General features: G+C 39.2%; 2 protein-coding genes across 2 annotated transcripts; both read left to right on the top strand.

Annotated features, from left to right (window-relative positions):
* Positions 1-3,590: 3,590 nt before the first annotated feature.
* On the top strand, positions 3,591-6,746 carry LOC112295246 (4-coumarate--CoA ligase). Its single transcript, XM_024546540.3, has 5 exons — positions 3,591-4,447; positions 4,670-5,218; positions 5,341-5,539; positions 5,710-5,923; positions 6,152-6,746. Exons 1-5 carry the CDS (start codon positions 3,857-3,859, stop codon positions 6,354-6,356), a joined length of 1,758 nt encoding a protein of 585 aa, XP_024402308.1. The 5' UTR covers positions 3,591-3,856; the 3' UTR covers positions 6,357-6,746.
* A 498-nt stretch (positions 6,747-7,244) lies between these two features.
* LOC112295245 (uncharacterized) lies at positions 7,245-10,567 on the top strand. Its single transcript, XM_024546539.3, has 3 exons — positions 7,245-8,435; positions 8,699-9,604; positions 9,732-10,567. Exons 1-3 carry the CDS (start codon positions 7,809-7,811, stop codon positions 10,002-10,004), a joined length of 1,806 nt encoding a protein of 601 aa, XP_024402307.1. The 5' UTR covers positions 7,245-7,808; the 3' UTR covers positions 10,005-10,567.
* Positions 10,568-17,464: the final 6,897 nt, after the last annotated feature.

The raw sequence follows: 17,464 nt of genomic DNA, 5'->3' as shown, positions 1-17,464 counted from the left end.
AGGTCGAACCCCGGCAATTGTATCACATCCACAACACCTTCAAACTCCTGTAAACCCATGTTTCGTTTCACCACGTTCTCCGGCACACACATCTGAGCTCACGGCACTACAATCAAACAATCAGGAACAACAACGCAGTCTGAAAAGCAGGATCCGGACCCAACGTGCAACGGTGCCGTGTGACATGCATATCAAGGTACGTGCAAACCAACTGAAAGCCACACCCGAGTGACGCAGCTTTTTCAATAGGACCCCTCATACCAGTTTCATGTTAGCATCCGTGGGAAAGCATCGATCCCACCTCCCAACTAGAAACATCATCACCATCGCTACTGTGCAACGTGATTTTGAAATTACTTACTGTAACAGCCGTCTCCTCCGACCCCAATCTCAGCAAAGGAAGCCACAAGTTGGGACATTAGGCACTTATTATGCAAAAACTATGTAACAATCTGGCCCTTCATCTTGCCTTCTGAACTGCTGGATGTTGACTCAGTGTTACTAGCTTTAATTGCTTTGGAAGTGGAATAAGTAAAGAATAATTAATTGTGATTATAACAATGAAAAAGGATATCTTTATCTCTTTCTTCTTCTCTTCTACTTCTCTCTCTCTCTCTCTTTTTTTTTTTTTTTTTTTTTTTTTTTGTGCCTCCAGTGGTTATGTGTTGGAATTTTGGATTATTGTTTGTTACATAAAACATCAGTGTGAAAGACTTTATTTTTTTTAAAAAAAAGTTTAATAAACAGTGTCGGTTGCAAATTTTAATTTCATAATAACATAAAAATCTCAATTTTTAGAAAATGCAGTAAAAAATTTAATATTTTGAAGTTTTCTGTATAAAATTGATATTACTCTCAAGTTGACTAATTGATGAATGTAAGTAAAGCTTTTTAGAGACAATCTCTTTGTTTGAATATCTGTTGAATGAAAACAGAAATTATGAAAACCTTATTCTGATTCACGATTTTTAAAATGATAAATTTTGTTTCTAAACGTATGACCTTATTACCTATGCGATGTCACAGTGATGTTTTTCACGAAACCAACAAGCTTCAAATTTTTGTTTATTTTGAAAATTATTCTATCCATCAAGGCTTCCATATTTGATGTACTTCCTAATAAACAGTGAAGGTTGTTGTGTAATAAATTACAAAAACTGTTTTCAATAAAGTTCAATTAAATGGCCATCAAATATTGACCTCATCACATTAAAGTTTGTACTAAGTGACAACAATTGGCCATCTTTTTTTTTTTTTTTTTTTTAATACCAATCACAGTCTTCTTTTTAACCATGTACAAAATTTATTCACTTCAAAAAATAAATCAAGAATAAATCTCATACACCACGCTTCATTGTATCTGCACAATTATCAATAAATTTTATTTGTCCAAGATATATCCACACTAGATTGCACTTCGAAATTCCGAAGATATCATAAACCTTATTAAAAAAAAACGAAAAAAAAGAAGGATAGAAGGTTATGAGAAAATCTTGCACCATGGAAAAAGTCTTTAGAGAATATTTTGTTAAACCCACACTTTTCGGAAGAAAATGTTCTTACACACTCTAGTAAAGAACGAGCTAAGGTCACCAAATTCAATGGGTTACAAAGATGGTATTACTTCTTCCCTAAGGGTGGGTGGTATAGGCTCATTGCCAAATCATGCTCTTGTTATGCATGTTGACCAAAGGAGATGAAACCTTGAAATATCCATGATTCCACCAAAGCAAATTGCTTAAATGCACCATTGCCATGCCCTTTTCAATTTGATACTACCATGCAGAAGAGCAGTTCAATTTTTCCACAAATACATGTACAACCTTGACAAAATAAATTCAAATGTTCATCTTCCAGTTTCTGAAAGAAAATATAAAATTGAATTTATTGATTGCAAACCCAAAAACCAAATTCACTTTGCAACGTTTGTGAGAAGAGGCAAAAGGAAAGAAGTGAATTTTAGTTTGCATCTTTCATCACACTTAGTAACAGTAGAAGCAAGGGACGCAATCTAGTTAGACACAGAAATTGTAGAATTAACGTTGTTGTTTTTGTTGTTGTTGTTGTCATTACTATTATCACCATTGTTCATACCATTAGCACCCTTCAATGGTAGAAATTGGTTTTTCTGAAGTTTTTAAAGCCAACACTTGCAGAAAACATTATTTCCCAACCCAGTAAGAATATTATAAAACAAACACCAACAGTTAAGCTTGGTTGTTCATTCCAGTACTGACAAAAGGAAACTCTCCACACCCATCCATACGTAGCAAAATTGTCACAGTGTCCTGCACTTGAGACTGGGGGAAAAGAGGCTTGAAAGGCACAGACTCTGCAAGATGTGAATCGACATCAAGCACATCAATGTCAAGGCAATAAAGTCACAATTTTTTTTTTCACAGAAACCCATATAAAAACAAATAATTAAGTAGAATAGAATAGAATAAAGAGGAATGCACACGGCCAAGTACTGTGCTCACCACGGTGGTGAAATCTGCTTCACCCAGGCGATGTCACTGTTTACAGCTTCTCAAAACGAAGGACCAGGACAAAAAATGCACCAAGGAAATATCAGAACTCAAAATTAGCAAAAACTACGAGTAATGAAGCTGCGTGGCGCACATAAACCATGCCAAGTGATGCAAACCAGCAGCGTGGAATCCACCCCCAAATCTAGACACTCTACAATATTGTCACCTTATGGGTTTCATTCTTCGTCTCTCGGTTTGGGTGCGTTTTTCAGCTACGGTTGTAACAGCGCCCTCCATGATAGGTAATCTGTAAGCTGTTGGAGACAAAGTACTCCGGCTCAAGCTCAAGGAGAGTGAATGCTGGTTGACTGCAAAGCTCTCGTGGTTTATCATGAAGCTCAACTGTGGGAGCGGAGTCACGCAAGCTGAACTTCCCGGTTGCCGTTCAACACGAAGCTGTGGACTCTCCAGGTGGCTGAGTTGCAGCAGCGTGTGGTGGAAGTCCAGGTTGACAAGTCGATGCAATGAGAAATGCCAATTCAGCTGCGAAGCAAGCAAAAAAAAAAAAAAAAAAAAAAACAGGATTGTGCCAAATCTGAGCATGGTAAGCTGGTCCATTTGCAGTCGTAAAATGCGTTGGTTAGTCCGGGTTTTGATCTGGTTCAATCTCTAACCGCAGCACGAAAGAATGGCTAACCCCGTGGGTTGTTTTTGATTATTTTTCATTCCGACGAAGGGATGAAATACTGAAGCAAAGAGATTGAAAGGGCATAGAGAACAGATTCAGAATGAAAGGGAAGTAGCTGGGAGAGCAGAGTGTGGATTGATTTAGAGGGAGAGGACAGATGAGGAGCATTGATCAGCGTCAGGATTGACGATAAGTGGATTCAATATTCTGCTGGCAAGGAGGAAAAGATACACATGCGGTCATTAAAGACGAAGCAGCATAAAGCATGAGCGGGAGAGCATCCCAGCCGCTGGATAACCCCATCATCGACTCCTCAACCATTGCTCTGCATTGATCGGCCTGCAGGCGACTCATCTGGACAGCTGCAATTACAGTCAACAACTCTCCACTTATATTGCCCACCTACCATCGTCTTCGTGCTGCAGTTAGGGGCCCATCCAGAAAGCAGAGGTCATCCTTGCTGCTAGCTATCCGTCGCATTGTCAGCTGTGTGTGCCTACCCGCCATTGTTGTTTTTCACGGTGACCTTAGCCCTCTCCCGAGCTACTGATTATCTCCTGCAGGAGGTTACGAGTGTGTTCTGTAGCCGTGCTAGGGAGGTGCAGGGGCGAGTAGCGAAGTATTGCCCGATTCTGGGTGAAGGTGTGTGTATTGTAGAGTCCGATAGCGTCATTTCGGTTTCTTCGAGCTCGTAAGGATGTCTCCTAGTTTGCTCCCGCAGCCCATCGTGTCTGAGTCTACAGGGGAGTCGGTAATGAAGATGTCGTTGCAATCGGAAGTCCGAGAGGCAAGCCTGGCCACTGGTGAGAATCCGGAGCCGTTCCTGTTAGAGACTGATGCCGAGAGTCAGATCATGGAGCCAGTGCACGCCGAAGTTCACGACTTCATCTACAGGTCCAAGCTGCCTGACATTGATATCCCCAACCATATGCCTTTGGCCGACTACTGCCTCGAGAAGTCATCCCAGTGGCCAGACAAAGTCTGCTTGATCGATGGGGTCACAGGAAGAGAGCACAGATACGGAGAGATAGAGCTCTCCTCTCGTCGAGTGGCCGCAGGATTAGACAAAATCGGAGTGAAGCAGGGTGACGTGATCGCCTTGCTTCTCCCCAACTGCGCAGAGTTCGTCCTCGTGTTCCTCGGCGCCGCAAAGAGGGGCGCTGTTGTCACCACGGCTAACCCATTCTACACAGCGGCTGAACTAGAGAAGCAAATCGAGGCTTCCGGCGCAGGGATTGTGATTACCCAGTCCAGCTACATTGAGAAGCTTGCGGGGTTGAACGTCCAGGTACCACACATCCCTAACCGGTCTGCATCGTTTCTGCTCATCGGTGCCGGACGTTTAACAACCACCCTGCTAACCTGCCAGATTGATGGCCACGCAAAATGTTTCATACACGAAGTTTCACTACACTAGCCTCGAGGTACATGCATATTCCAAAGTTTTCTGTGAACGTAAAGCGTGTCAACGACTATGGTTCTGATTGTCGTGGTTTTGATATGTTTCCAGATCATCACTGTCGACCAACATGTTGCCAATTGCATGCACATTTCGGTTCTTCTGAACGCCTGCGAGGATGAGTGCCCTCAAGTGAGAATACACCCTGACGACTTGGTATGTCTTCCATATTCCTCCGGAACCACCGGATTGCCGAAAGGTGTGATGCTCACTCACAAGAGCTTGGTCTCCAGCGTGTCCCAGCAAGTCGATGGCGAAGCACCGAACTTCAACATCACCGTTGAGGATACTTTGATGTGCGTGCTGCCAATGTTTCACATCTACTCTTTGAATTCCATCCTTCTGTGCGGGTTGAGAGTTGGTGCTACGCTGGTGATCATGCCCAAGTTCGAGCTCCCCAAGCTGTTGGACCTTATCCAAAGGCACAAGGTGACGATGGGGCCTTTTGTGCCGCCTATTGTGCTTGCAATTGCGAAGAACCCCATCGTCGAGAACTATGACCTTTCTAGCATGAGGATGGTGATGTCGGGTGCTGCTCCTCTAGGCAGGGAGCTCGAGGACGCTTTCAGAGCTCGCCTGCCTAATGCTGTTCTAGGCCAGGTAACTAAACCATTCACCAATTCTTGCGGCCATGGCGACGAGTGTCTAATTTTCTTCAAAATACTGGGTTTTTTTCCTTAAAAAGAGAATTGACGAGTGATTGTTTGGTTCGTGATTCACAGGGCTATGGAATGACAGAAGCTGGTCCAGTGTTGGCAATGTGCTTGGCATTCGCGAAGACTCCATTCTCGGTGAAGCCAGGGTCATGCGGCACAGTAGTCCGGAACGCCGAGGTGAAGATTGTCGACACGGAGACTGGGATGTCCTTGCCCTACAACCAACCTGGAGAAATTTGCATCCGAGGTCCTCAAATCATGAAAGGTAAATTGTAACCGTTGTCCGCTTCGGTGGGTTTAAGCGATGCCAAAATACGCTCACACACGAACTCTGCATCAGGAAAGTTTTGCTTCTCGTTCTCAAACAGTATCTTAACAGCTCCATTGAAATTCTTTTCAAAGGCTTTAGAAGAATAAACATTTGGTCTTCCGCAGGTTACTTGAAAAACCCTGAGGCAACAGCCAACACAATCGACAAGGACGGTTTCCTACACACCGGAGATGTTGCTTTCATCGACGAGGACGAGGAGATGTTCATTGTTGACAGAGTGAAGGAAATTATCAAGTTCAAGGGTTTCCAAGTACCCCCTGCCGAATTAGAAGCACTCTTACTATCCCATAAAGAGATTCAAGATGCCGCCGTAGTCTCGTAATTTCGAAACCTGACCTCTCATTCTTTCAATCCTGCAGTACTTCACATGAACAAGTCAAATTTCAACGATGACAAACTCAATGCAGCGTACAAATTCAGGAAGTAACTGACGTCGAAGTGGAGTTTGAAAGGGTGGCTGTTCATGCAACGGAATTTTTTGTTTGCTAATCTGAAATCTTTGTGAAAGTCGAATGGACTGAATGTTTGTGATGCCATTGTCCACAGACGCAAGGACGATGTTGCTGGAGAAGTTCCAGTGGCCTTCGTTGTGCGAGCAACAAGCTCAACAATCACCGAAGACGAAGTGAAGGATTACATTGCGAAGCAAGTCGTGTTCTACAAGAAAATCCACAATGTCTACTTCGTAGACTCCGTCCCCAAATCTCCCTCTGGCAAAATCTTACGAAAGGATCTAAGAAACAAAGTATAGAGCAATGTAGGGTTTTCTCTTTTATTTTTATTTTTAGGTCTATTCATTCTTTCAATCTGCGTGTATGTATCTAAATGTTTGGAGACGAGCATAACTTAAGCGTGTTAACCTTGAATAAATGTCTATCCTGTAAATCATTCACCTCAGGAGCCAGATCCTGCAACTTAGGGTTTATAGAGTAGGACGCGAAACGAGCTAGGTGTACAGGCAGACTGGTCCAGCTGAGGATGGAATTACGAATACAAGCGTTTCCCTCTAGAATTTTTCGTGAGAAAGACTGCGAAATGTCATCAACGGGGTGCAATCGCTAGATTCATGAACTGGACTATTTCACAACATCATTTGCAATACAATTAGTGTTCCTAACAGGCTGATTCACCAACCCCAAAAGCAATCTCAGAAGCTGCTCTATGCTTAGTGTCTTTCATTGACGACTGTGTTCACGAGTGGAATGTTGGCATCATGAATTCAATCTCTACCTGGAGGATTAGGATGTCTGTCGTGAGGTCTTGTAGCAATGCAAACACTTTACAAGACGATGCATTCATTCAGGGAGGTGGAAGGAAATGTTCCATGCAAAGGTTTTATCCGTAAAGATGGTGAGACCGTTATGATGAAGAAGATTCAAACAATGGGAAGAGATCTACTCGACAAGTACTTGCGCCGAAGTTGCGAAACTCTCACCTGGGATTGGTCCAACTCTGCAGTGTCTTGATTCGATTGAATCAATTTCTGCCTCCTTTTGGGAATGGCATCGAAATGGGTGCGAAACGTGTCGAGAAATTGGAGTTGAAACTATTCCAAAATTGTTTCCCTCTCGCGAGCCTCTTAGACATTATGCGTATGCCGCAGGAACGATCAACTAAGCCATAACGATTGCGAGAATTTGAAAGATAAATCATGCGACTATAAATTTTGTTAGTTTTGACGGGGATGGAGCGTTGCTTCAACACGCAGGAGCTGGATGAGGACGACGAGATGTCCTACGCAGTGATCTTCTGTGCATCGAAGTATTTAGCAATGGATCTGTAAGGTGCTAGACATTCGAAGAAATCTCTCGCAATTAAGATCGAATCAATCTTGCACCCGCATTGGGTGCGACCTAATTGCCACCTCTTCTCGGATCTATACTTCGCCCAGGGTTTCACGCCTAGAGTATCGATTGCCGAGTATTCGAAATCGAGCACAGAATACTCGATCTGAGAGAAAAGAATGCGGCCATGGTAGAGCTGAGACGGAGTCAACCGGGCCAACTGACAGCTACGTGCAACGACCGCTTCTTACACTTAAATTTCGAGGACCGATTCATCTTTTGACTGATGGAGGTAATTTGGGAGCTGTAAGACGGGCAGATGCGAACTTGCAAGCTCAGCAGTTTGTCTTGCATCAGTCACTGCAACAATTTGATGCTTTCGGAGAGCCTGGAGGTTGCCATTAGTGTACAGACTAGGTATGCGTCTAGGTGTTTCCGGCGAAGTCCCAGACATGGCGACGCCAGCGTTAGCTTATAGCACAGCTCTGTTTCCATCGTTCTATGATTCCATGGTCGATTCGCTTCCGCCTGAATTCGAAGTCGCTGAGTCCCATGGATTTTACAGCAATCTGGCACTGAAATCTGTGCCGGAACCGGGTGGTGCAGTCAAGATCCTCGACCTTTGCACTGGGACCGGTAGCATTCCTCGATGTATTGCTAAAGCGTGGGCGGACAAGTGCGGAAAAGAGAGTAAGTGTAGGATAATTGGGGTAGACAATAGCGAGGAAATGCTGAAGGTCGCTCGGAGGGGATGGATTGAAGTGTCCGGGGTGAACGTGGAGTGGAAGCTGGGGACGCTTGGACAAGAAGGAGCGCTGGCGGGAGTTGACAACGTGGATTTAGCGGTGATCTCAGCTGGATCGTTTCACCATCTGAGAACGCACGAGGAGCAGCTCATTGCGTTGCGAGAAGTGAAAGCCTCGCTGAAAGAGGGCGGCCTTCTGGTGATGAATCTCTTTGGACTTGACGAGATTGTTGAAGAAGTCAGCAGTGGCGATCACGGTGGGCAGGATGTCTGGCACTTGAAGGACGGATTCTGGAAACAGGTAAGCATTCTTTGATGATTTGGGTGGAGTATCTGGTGCGTTGAATGTCGTGATTGCACAAGAAGGTCGCTGTGGAAAATCGTCTGCGATAGACCTTGAATAAAGAATTTGCCCGAAACAGAGTCGACGCTTGCCAGCTTGGGTCTTCTCTGTCGCAAGCTTATGCGAAGCGATGATACGTCTGTCCAGTGTTGCGCGCTTGGTCACTGTCCATTTCGTCATGCGGTTGGTCATAATATGAATCTTGATTTTCGGCTAAGCAGACCTTGAGTAAAGAAGTGGAGACATTAGAGGATGGGGGGATCACGGGAACAGAAACTTTCAAAGTGGGATGCGAGATGTGGAATGAGGAAATGGTGTGCAAGTGGACATTACGCGCGGTGTGGTGGGAAGATGTGCGGGAACTCTGCGAGGAATTAGGTCTGGTGATTCTTCAAGAGTTCCACAGCTTTCGTGATGCATTGGATGGGAGTAAGGCTGCCTTGAAGGAAACAGGAGAAACTGGAAGAATCTTTGTAATTCAAAAACAGAATGAATTCCACGGCGACGTTCAGAAAATGGCGACGCCTACACTGGCATACAACACAGCCCTATTTCCTTTCTTCTATGACGCCATGGTTACCTCCCTTCCAGTAGAATTCGAAGTTCTCGAATCCCGTACATTTTACACAAATCTGGCACTTAATGTTGCGCCAGAAACCGATGTCGATGTCAAGGTTCTTGATCTCTGCACGGGCACCGGTAGAATATCTCGAGATATTGCGGCTGCCTGGTCGAAAGTGGCCAGTAAGTGCAGATCGTGTAACAAAAACAGGTCATTGCAGTTAATTGGTCTTGATAATAGCGAGGAGATGCTTAAGGCGGCCAGAAGAGAATGGATCCAGGTTCCTGATGTGGAAGTGGAGTGGATGCTTGGCACCCTTGGGCAACGTGGAGCTCTGGCGAGCGTTCGGGACATAGATCTTGCAATAGTTTCGGCTGGATCTTTCCATCTTTTGACAACGTACGAAGAGCAGCTAGTTGCGATGGGGGAAGTGAAGGAGTCCTTGAAAGTGGGTGGCATTCTGGTGCTAAATCTCTTTGGAGTAGACGAGATTGTCGAAGAAGTTAGTCTTGGCGACCACGGGGGGCTAGATATCTGGCACTTGAATGATGGATTCTGGAAACAGGTGAGCTGCCATTTATGAGCGTTTCATGTTGAATTGGGTTCCTATTTGTCGGCAGGGTTGTAGTGCTGCCATGTATTCTCGTAAGTTAGGAGTAATCATTATATGCGTCTGGATTTTGGGATGGCAGACACTAGATAAAGAGGTGGAAACCTTGGAGGACGGCGGCATCACAGGAACGGAAACCTTCAAAGTAGGATGCAAGAAATGGAACGAGGAAATGGTCTGCAAATGGACACTACGCGCTGTGTGGTGGGAAGACGTAAGAGAGCTGTGCGAGGAGGTGGGATTGGTGGTTCAGAAAGAGTTCAGGAGCTTTGCCGATGCATTGTGTGGGAGGACTGCCGACACGAATGAGATTGGAGATGCAGGAAGAATTTTTGTGATACAAAGAGAGAGTTGATTCTCCGCATTGCCGCGTCCGGATGACACAGGTGGATTGGCTAGGTCAATATTTCTGATATTCCTTGTATCTTTGAATGTGTCTGCACTCATTCAAGTACTACACGGTGTCCTAGGTGTCCTCAACAAGGATAAGCCTTGTGAACCACCTTTTTTGGGTATCCCGAATGTCTAACTAGAACATGAGCTCCTCACTGTTCTTTACACAAGTAAGATCATCCGGAAGCGAGGTCTTACGAGTGAGGAACTGAAAGTCCGAAAATACTGACTACGATCGGCAGCATGAGAGTGTTTAACCACTTGTGAACGTGAAGATTGGACTGTAGTGGTAAGGAGGTTGTACAAACAGCCTGCTACATCCAACAGTGATTCCGATCTTGTATTGTGTAGTGATGTATATCTATGAGACTAGAAACTTGAGTGCAATATTCTAACAGGGTCCGAAACCACAATATATGTTTTCAGAACAGTGTTCTGGCCTGTCCGGTACAACTACTAATAACGATTGATAGTGCAAATGTGCCTATTCTCCTTATATGATATAATTTGTACCGTTCAGATTCACCAGTTTGCGGATTGTGAAACCCCACTATGGGGCGAATTTCATGCGCTCTTGAGCATATGGGTTGTGAGTAGATGACCCTTCTCGTTTCACCTGAACGTTGAGAGTCTTACGTTGCACAGAAACAGTCCTTCGCAAATGTTTCGCAAGTGCACCAGGCCACTGGAGGTTTAGGTGTCTCCAATTAGATAAGGAGGCCAAGGTGTGAGGCAAGTCAGATTGATTTAGCTTGAGCCCATTGTAGGAGCTCCTGCCCTTCAGGACTGTACTGCGATGTTCGAAGTTCTTGTATGAAGCCGCAGAACTCCCGCAACTAGAGACTAAGCATAGTGGGTTGTGGTGAAGTGCATTATCCATGTTGACAATGTTCAGTTCGATGCACGGAGTTTCGATACACCGAAAATGCACAGAACTTCTGCCTGGAAGTATGTATACATGCATCTCGTAACTAAAAGTTGAACGAAGAAAAGGTCAGCCAGTAAAATATCGACCATGAGGGACTGTCGTGGACTCAAATACTTGTGATCAAATTACTGCGTGTTCACGTTTGATTCATAAGGAAACAAAACAGTGATTCGATTACTGGGTTATTTCATTTCATTCTAAGAGCATGCGAAACTCTCAACATTTTCGTCCAAGTGTGCATTCCTCTCTCTTTGGAATCCAAGGATACTTGGTCTGCAATTTGGCTGGTAAACTATCTTTGAAGTACTGTTTTGATTGCCAACTTCAAGCCCAAATAAGATGGTGAATGATTTTAGATGAATTTTTTTTCAAGCTTCCACAACATTTGCATTAACAATTACACAAGCTTTTGACATCCAAATGCCCTCCTGTGTGGCATATTTCAGAATGTCTTTGAGACTACAATCAGAGTCTCACACACATCCAGTTCCTGTTTGTGCAGCTTTTGTGGAATGTCGAAACAATGAACTTCCTTCTACAAGATAGTGAAGCTAGAAAGGATTCAAACATGAAGTTGAATGTACAAACATATGCAGTAGAATACCAAGTTTGTAGTATTTTATACATCATTGATGTATACACTTTCTTTGTCTTTAAAAACATCCCTGAAGGTACACCCAATCTTTCATGTTTCTTTGTTGGAGTCTTATCGAGAGTCGTCTTTTCTTGAAAGAATGCAATGTCAGCCACCTAGTATTGAAATTCAGAACCACAAGGAATACGAGATAGAAAAGGTACTAGATTTGTGGCATAAGTGGGAGAAATTGAAGTACCTAATGCATTGGAGCGGCTATGATATCAATGAATGCACATGGAAACCACCGAAAAATCTTATCAATGCATCACAAAAGCTTCCCTTGTACAATAATTTCTAGGAGAATTGGATGTTTTTAAATAATAATAATAATTTTCTTATAGGTTGTTTAAGTGTATGTATATATGTATGTATGTATGTATATATATATATATATATATATATATATGTTTTTGTGATCTAAATAAAAGTGTAGGTTGTTGTGAATGTTTTAAATTAAATGAAGATTCAAGGATTTATTTTTGATGTATTTATTATATATTTTTGTAAAATAGTAAGATAAATTATAATTTTATTAATTATAATTTTATATTTTATTTTTATAAAAACATTCTCTCAATCAAAAAAAAGAAAAAAAAGAAAAAAGAAACATTAACCTATCAGACATCAAAATGGTAGAATATGCAAAAATGGCTTTTCAAAAGATTGATTGCTATAATGACAATAAAAAGATTGTTTCTTTTGATATTAACATATTCAAGTAAAATTTATTTTTTATAAATTTTTACTTGAATTATTCTATTTAATTTTTAAGATGTTTCTTAGTTCTATTCTATATTATTTTAGTGTAAAAAGTAGTTGTAAAAATAATAATTGTTTCATCTACAATACAAGGATATTTAAGCTTATGCTTCATAAATAAGAAGTATTTTTAAATTTATCAAATAAATAAATAAATAAATAATATATATAGATAATAATTTTTAGAATCTTTACCGTATCATGTCATGGATCAATAATATCAAAGACAATTAAAGATATTATTATTTTATATATAATAATCTATACATCAAATTAAACATAAAGTAATTATAAAGTACTTGAAGAAAATTTGATATTCTAAGTAACATAATTTATAAAATCAACTAATGACTTTAAGAGGATCTAAAAAAAATAAGTAATTTTCCTAGAATGTCACATGATATGGCATTGGGTGCCAAATCTTCTTGAATGTATATAGTTTTCTTTGGCTAGTAGTTTTTTATCCATTGAAATTTTTTTGCTACTTGATTTTGTTAATGTCTACTAGGATTTGGATACTTATGTAGAAAAGAAATCCTTGACTTGACATTCTTATCAAGTCAAGCATTGTAAGTGATTTTGAAAGAGAGAGGACTTCTTGCAAGGATTTACTTGGCTATGGAGATGTAGCCATTTTATTAAAGTTTTAGGGTTTTTCTATTTTCACACTTGCATTCTTCGATTCCTCTTTTATGGTGTAAAAAATATCTTAAGTGAGTTTTGTATAGATTTTTAATCTTTTACTTGAAAAGAATGTCTCTTTTTCTTTAATTTTTAGTATAGAAAATTAAAAAAGGAATAAATAAATAAATAAATAAATAAATAAATAAATTCTTTCTTTTATTATTTTTTAAATATTCTTGTTTTGTATTTTACTATTACATTGTACTATTAGAGTATTGAGGTGCTATTACAAAATTGAAATCATAATGTATTGGAATAGTATTATATTGAGATAATATTAGATACTATGGTATAGTACTAAGTAAGTGGAGTACAAAATCATAGCATTGGCAATTACACATTGATGTTAGGAAGTGCAAAATTGCAAAGCTAAATTGCAGTACTAGAATGTGGTGATAGGTTATTGGTTCAGCTCTTATGGTAGCTTTGGAGGGTCATAGCAGGGTTGTAATATAATACAAGTCATGGAAGCTCTTGCAACATTGAAGTTATGATATAGTATTAATTTGTACTTAAATGTTATTATTTTTTATTGCATTGTGGATTAGATAGTGCAATGCAATGATTTGGTATTACAAAAAGTAGCTCAAAATTATAATATTTTTGTGATATTGATTTTATTCTATACAAAATTATATGAAAAAAATGAAATGCATCTACAGTGTTGTGTTGTAACACAACTATATGGTAAAAATATAATCAAAAATTATTTTTTAATTAATATCTAATCATCTTAGTTCAATAATAATTCAAGATATTTAAACATGGCTTTTATAAAAGCTTCTTAATTTATTTTTTTATTTTGATAGTTAGTAAATTAAAGGTTGATTAGTAATTTTAACTTCTAGGCTAAAGAAATTCTTATATTTCCATAAAAGATTATAAATTAATAAAAATAATATAGAAGAGATAAATAATTAATATGATTGATACTAGGATTGAGATGAGGATAGATTCAAGCTAAAAATCCCTAGAATAGGTTGGATTGATACCCGAAGGACAACCATGTGTAGAATAGGATCAAAACCAGACCTCTAGCTACTAAAATAGTTGCCTAAGACAAAATATAAGAACATTTAGAGATCATCAAGTAAGAATTGAGAGTTAGCTTTGAATTTGTTTCAAAAGCATAAAGCTTGCTTTTATAGGATCTTGAATGACTTTGCAATTGTAGTTCAAAGTTATGGTTTGTATTGGTGACTTTGAATTTGTGCAATATAATTCGAGCTAGTACTCTCGGTTAGTTTGTACAATTCGTGTTACATCTATAATTCAAAATTTAAAAATACTTGTTTAATTGGATGTATTAAGTGTGTATAAAATTTTGTATTAATCTAATAATATGGTTGAAAGATATTTAGTTTTTGATACAAGAAGGTATCAGAAGTTGCTAGTTTAAGGTCAGATAGGATTTCTATGATACTTGAAGTTCTATTTATTGGAACAAGGTGAATTTGGCATAGTGTTAGAAGACTTAAAGATTATGTCACAGATATACAACTGAAGAAGATTTGAGAAGGTTCTAAGAGATTTTAAAAGGTTCTAAGAGGGTCTTGTAGATCTTAGAAGATTCTAAAAGGTTCCAATAGATTCTAAGAAAGTTTTAGAAGATCATAGGAGATCTTAGAAGGTTTTAGGGGACTTTAGATGATTTAGGAAGTTTTTGAAGAAGGATCTTAGATTTGCTTTGTTCCCAAGCCTCATGGAAACTTGTCAAGAAGCTTCTCAGGACCTAGTATATATAGGAATTGAGGCTAAGGGGATCCTGAGTTTCAACAATTTACTTCTTGTGATTTAGCTATGACCTTTTTGCTTTATATTTAGTTATTATTCTAATATCAAGTTAATTCCATTTTTTGGTCTTAAATCCTTGTCTTGTATAAGGTTCTTAAGAATTTGTCACGACTACCATAAAATAATATTAGAAGCTTGGTCTTTCTTGACAGAGAGTGGATTATCCCTCTTCTTGGAAGTACTATAGCATTCTAGAGGTTGCAAATTATCCTTTCCTACACTAATATTGTTCTTTTCTTAATACTCTTTTGATTTTTTTCTTTATACTATAACTCAATTATTTATTTATTTATTTATTTTCTTTGAATGCATGTATTTCTCTGATTTTCTATGATAGAAGGTAAAAAAGTCAATATGACAAATTCTAAAAAGATCAAGTTAGATTCTATTATTAATGCTTTTGAAGCATTGAAGATTAGGATAGAGACTTTTTCGAAGTAGAATGAAGAACTATATATGACCATACATAATAGTCAAGAAGCAAAAGTGCCTCAAATACCACATCAAATAGCAATAGAGGTCCCAAATTCTCAAACAACTATATCTGCTTTAACAAATATGGAAGGTTCATCTACTCAAGGCAATGATTTGATAATAATAATAGCAAAAGAACTAAGGATTAGCCTTCCAAAAAAATTTGATGGCACACACTTAAAATTTTGTGGCTTTGTAAATCAAGTACGACTAATCACTTTGCTTCAACCTTAATGATATTCCACTGAAGCATCTTGTAGAATAGATATTAATTTATTTTTGAAAGATATTAATAAAATATATTAATAGTCCAGAAAATTTAGGAGGACAAATGAGTGATTTAGTTCTTAAAAGCAATTAATTATAGAATTACGGTTAGAATCTGGAGAATCAGGGAAAAGTATATAGAAGTTGTAGAAGTTAATTAAAGTGCCATCACTGTGATAGTTATGAGCCGGGGTAAGCTTGGTGCTACCTCTTTTCTTTTGTTTGTTATTTTCTTTGAATAAGAGGATTGAGAGTTTCTGAATATTATGAAGTGAATTATGGAATAGAAATGTGATTGGTATTATTTGAGAAGAAGAAAGATTGAATGCTGAAATCTGATTGTAGTTCAGCATAGAGAATGAGTCTGTGTTTGTGTGAAACACTGTAATGTGAATGGTAGTTCTGTGTGAAGAATTCCAGTGATTGGAATGAGGGTAATTATGTGCTAAAATCTGTGAGGGCACAGTATTACAGTTGGAGATTATGAGGGTGAATATATTGGTGGAAATAGCAGTTATTGGTATGACTGAATTGCTATAAGGAAGAGACCGATAATGTGAAGGAGGAGATTATAGTTTCCTTGTGTGTTCAGATATTGAAAATAGAGAAGATACATTCAGGAGGTAATTGATTGTGTGACCCTAACGTGAATGCTTAAGGAACTAGTCATTCCCCGTGTTTGAATCTCCCTATTCGGATTTATTTCCATTAGATTAATTTGAAATAAGTAAAACGAGCAATCACATTTTGGTGCCACTGCCAAGAAGTGATAATAGCTTTGAATGTTAGGAATCAATTACCAAATGTGTGAGAAAATTGGCAATGGAAGACAATTTCAGTAGTATTTGAAGCAAGATCATGGTTAATAAGAACGAGAGCATTGCATCAAGGAAAATAAATTAGTTGAGAGAAAGACACGAAAGAGCGCAAGGAAGGAACTTGCTTAGAGAGGAGCAAGAACATAATCTTAAAAAGAAGCATCGACAAAATTGGATTAAACCATGGTTGCAAGCTTGTCGGTGCATCCGAACATATCAAGAATTGGACACACTATTAATTCTGCAATCGTATGTACCATTAGAAAAACTACCAAGAGCACTTGTGGGAAATTTTGTTAACATTCCAATGGAAATCTTGAGGCCATTAACTAAAAGAGAAGGAGGCATAGAAGAATTTGGTACTCCATTGGATATTTTTTCATCAGGAAGTACCACTGAAATGAGTAATAGTGGCTCTTTAGATTGGTACAAATTGGTCACTAATAAAGATAACTATATTGTATTTAAAAATCTGACGTTTTCACCTGCAATTCAACCAATAAAACTATTTGTGGAAAATAATAGTAAATTGAGGAGCAGTGAGAGCTCAAAAATTAGAATAATGGAAAATAGAGATTATTTTAAAATAGAGTTTAGCAGAACAAGAAATTCAATGACGTCAGGAGGACCAGCCATTTCAATTGCAATATAAATGGGTGCAGTAGGCGATCGTACAACTAGTAACGTGCCACTACCTATTTTTTGGGGATATTCGGATACAGATCCCAATCAATATTTGTCTCAGTTTTTTATAGCATGTGTAGCTAATAATGACAGAACTGAAGATATTTGGTTGCGATGGCTGCCAACGACCTTAAAAGACACAGCATTTGAATGGTACAACTGCCAACCAGTGGGTCAATTTCGGAATTGGAAAGCATTGAAGAATGCATTTTTATCTCATTTTTGGCCAATTGGTTTTGAGGACCGCCTTCGAGAGAGGTTAATGAATAGCAAAATGATCTTAGGAGAGGTGGTGGAATCGTACTATGGCCGAGTGGTTGATATACTCAGTAAGTGGCCAAATCACCAAATGTCGGAGGTATTTATCTTATCCATAT

The sequence above is a fragment of the Physcomitrium patens genome, chromosome 18 (assembly GCF_059467195.1).
Source record: "Physcomitrium patens ecotype Gransden chromosome 18, ASM5946719v1, whole genome shotgun sequence".
NCBI classification, from domain to species: Eukaryota; Viridiplantae; Streptophyta; class Bryopsida; order Funariales; family Funariaceae; genus Physcomitrium; species Physcomitrium patens.
The sequence above is the reverse complement of the archived record's forward strand: the minus strand, read 5'-3'. Positions and strand labels throughout refer to the sequence as shown.

What these genes read in the sequence shown, in the direction of transcription:
- LOC112295246 (XM_024546540.3), top strand. Translation starts at nt 3,857, where the DNA reads ATGTCTCCTAGTTTGCTCCCGCAGCCCATCGTGTCTGAGTCTACAGGG. An exon ending in CTAATGCTGTTCTAGGCCAG is followed by an intron (nt 5,219 to 5,340) that starts GTAACTAAACCA and finishes CGTGATTCACAG; the next exon opens with GGCTATGGAATGACAGAAGC. An exon ending in CAAGATGCCGCCGTAGTCTC is followed by an intron (nt 5,924 to 6,151) that starts GTAATTTCGAAA and finishes CATTGTCCACAG; the next exon opens with ACGCAAGGACGATGTTGCTG.
- LOC112295245 (XM_024546539.3), top strand. Translation starts at nt 7,809, where the DNA reads ATGCGTCTAGGTGTTTCCGGCGAAGTCCCAGACATGGCGACGCCAGCG. An exon ending in AGGACGGATTCTGGAAACAG is followed by an intron (nt 8,436 to 8,698) that starts GTAAGCATTCTT and finishes TCGGCTAAGCAG; the next exon opens with ACCTTGAGTAAAGAAGTGGA. An exon ending in ATGATGGATTCTGGAAACAG is followed by an intron (nt 9,605 to 9,731) that starts GTGAGCTGCCAT and finishes TTGGGATGGCAG; the next exon opens with ACACTAGATAAAGAGGTGGA.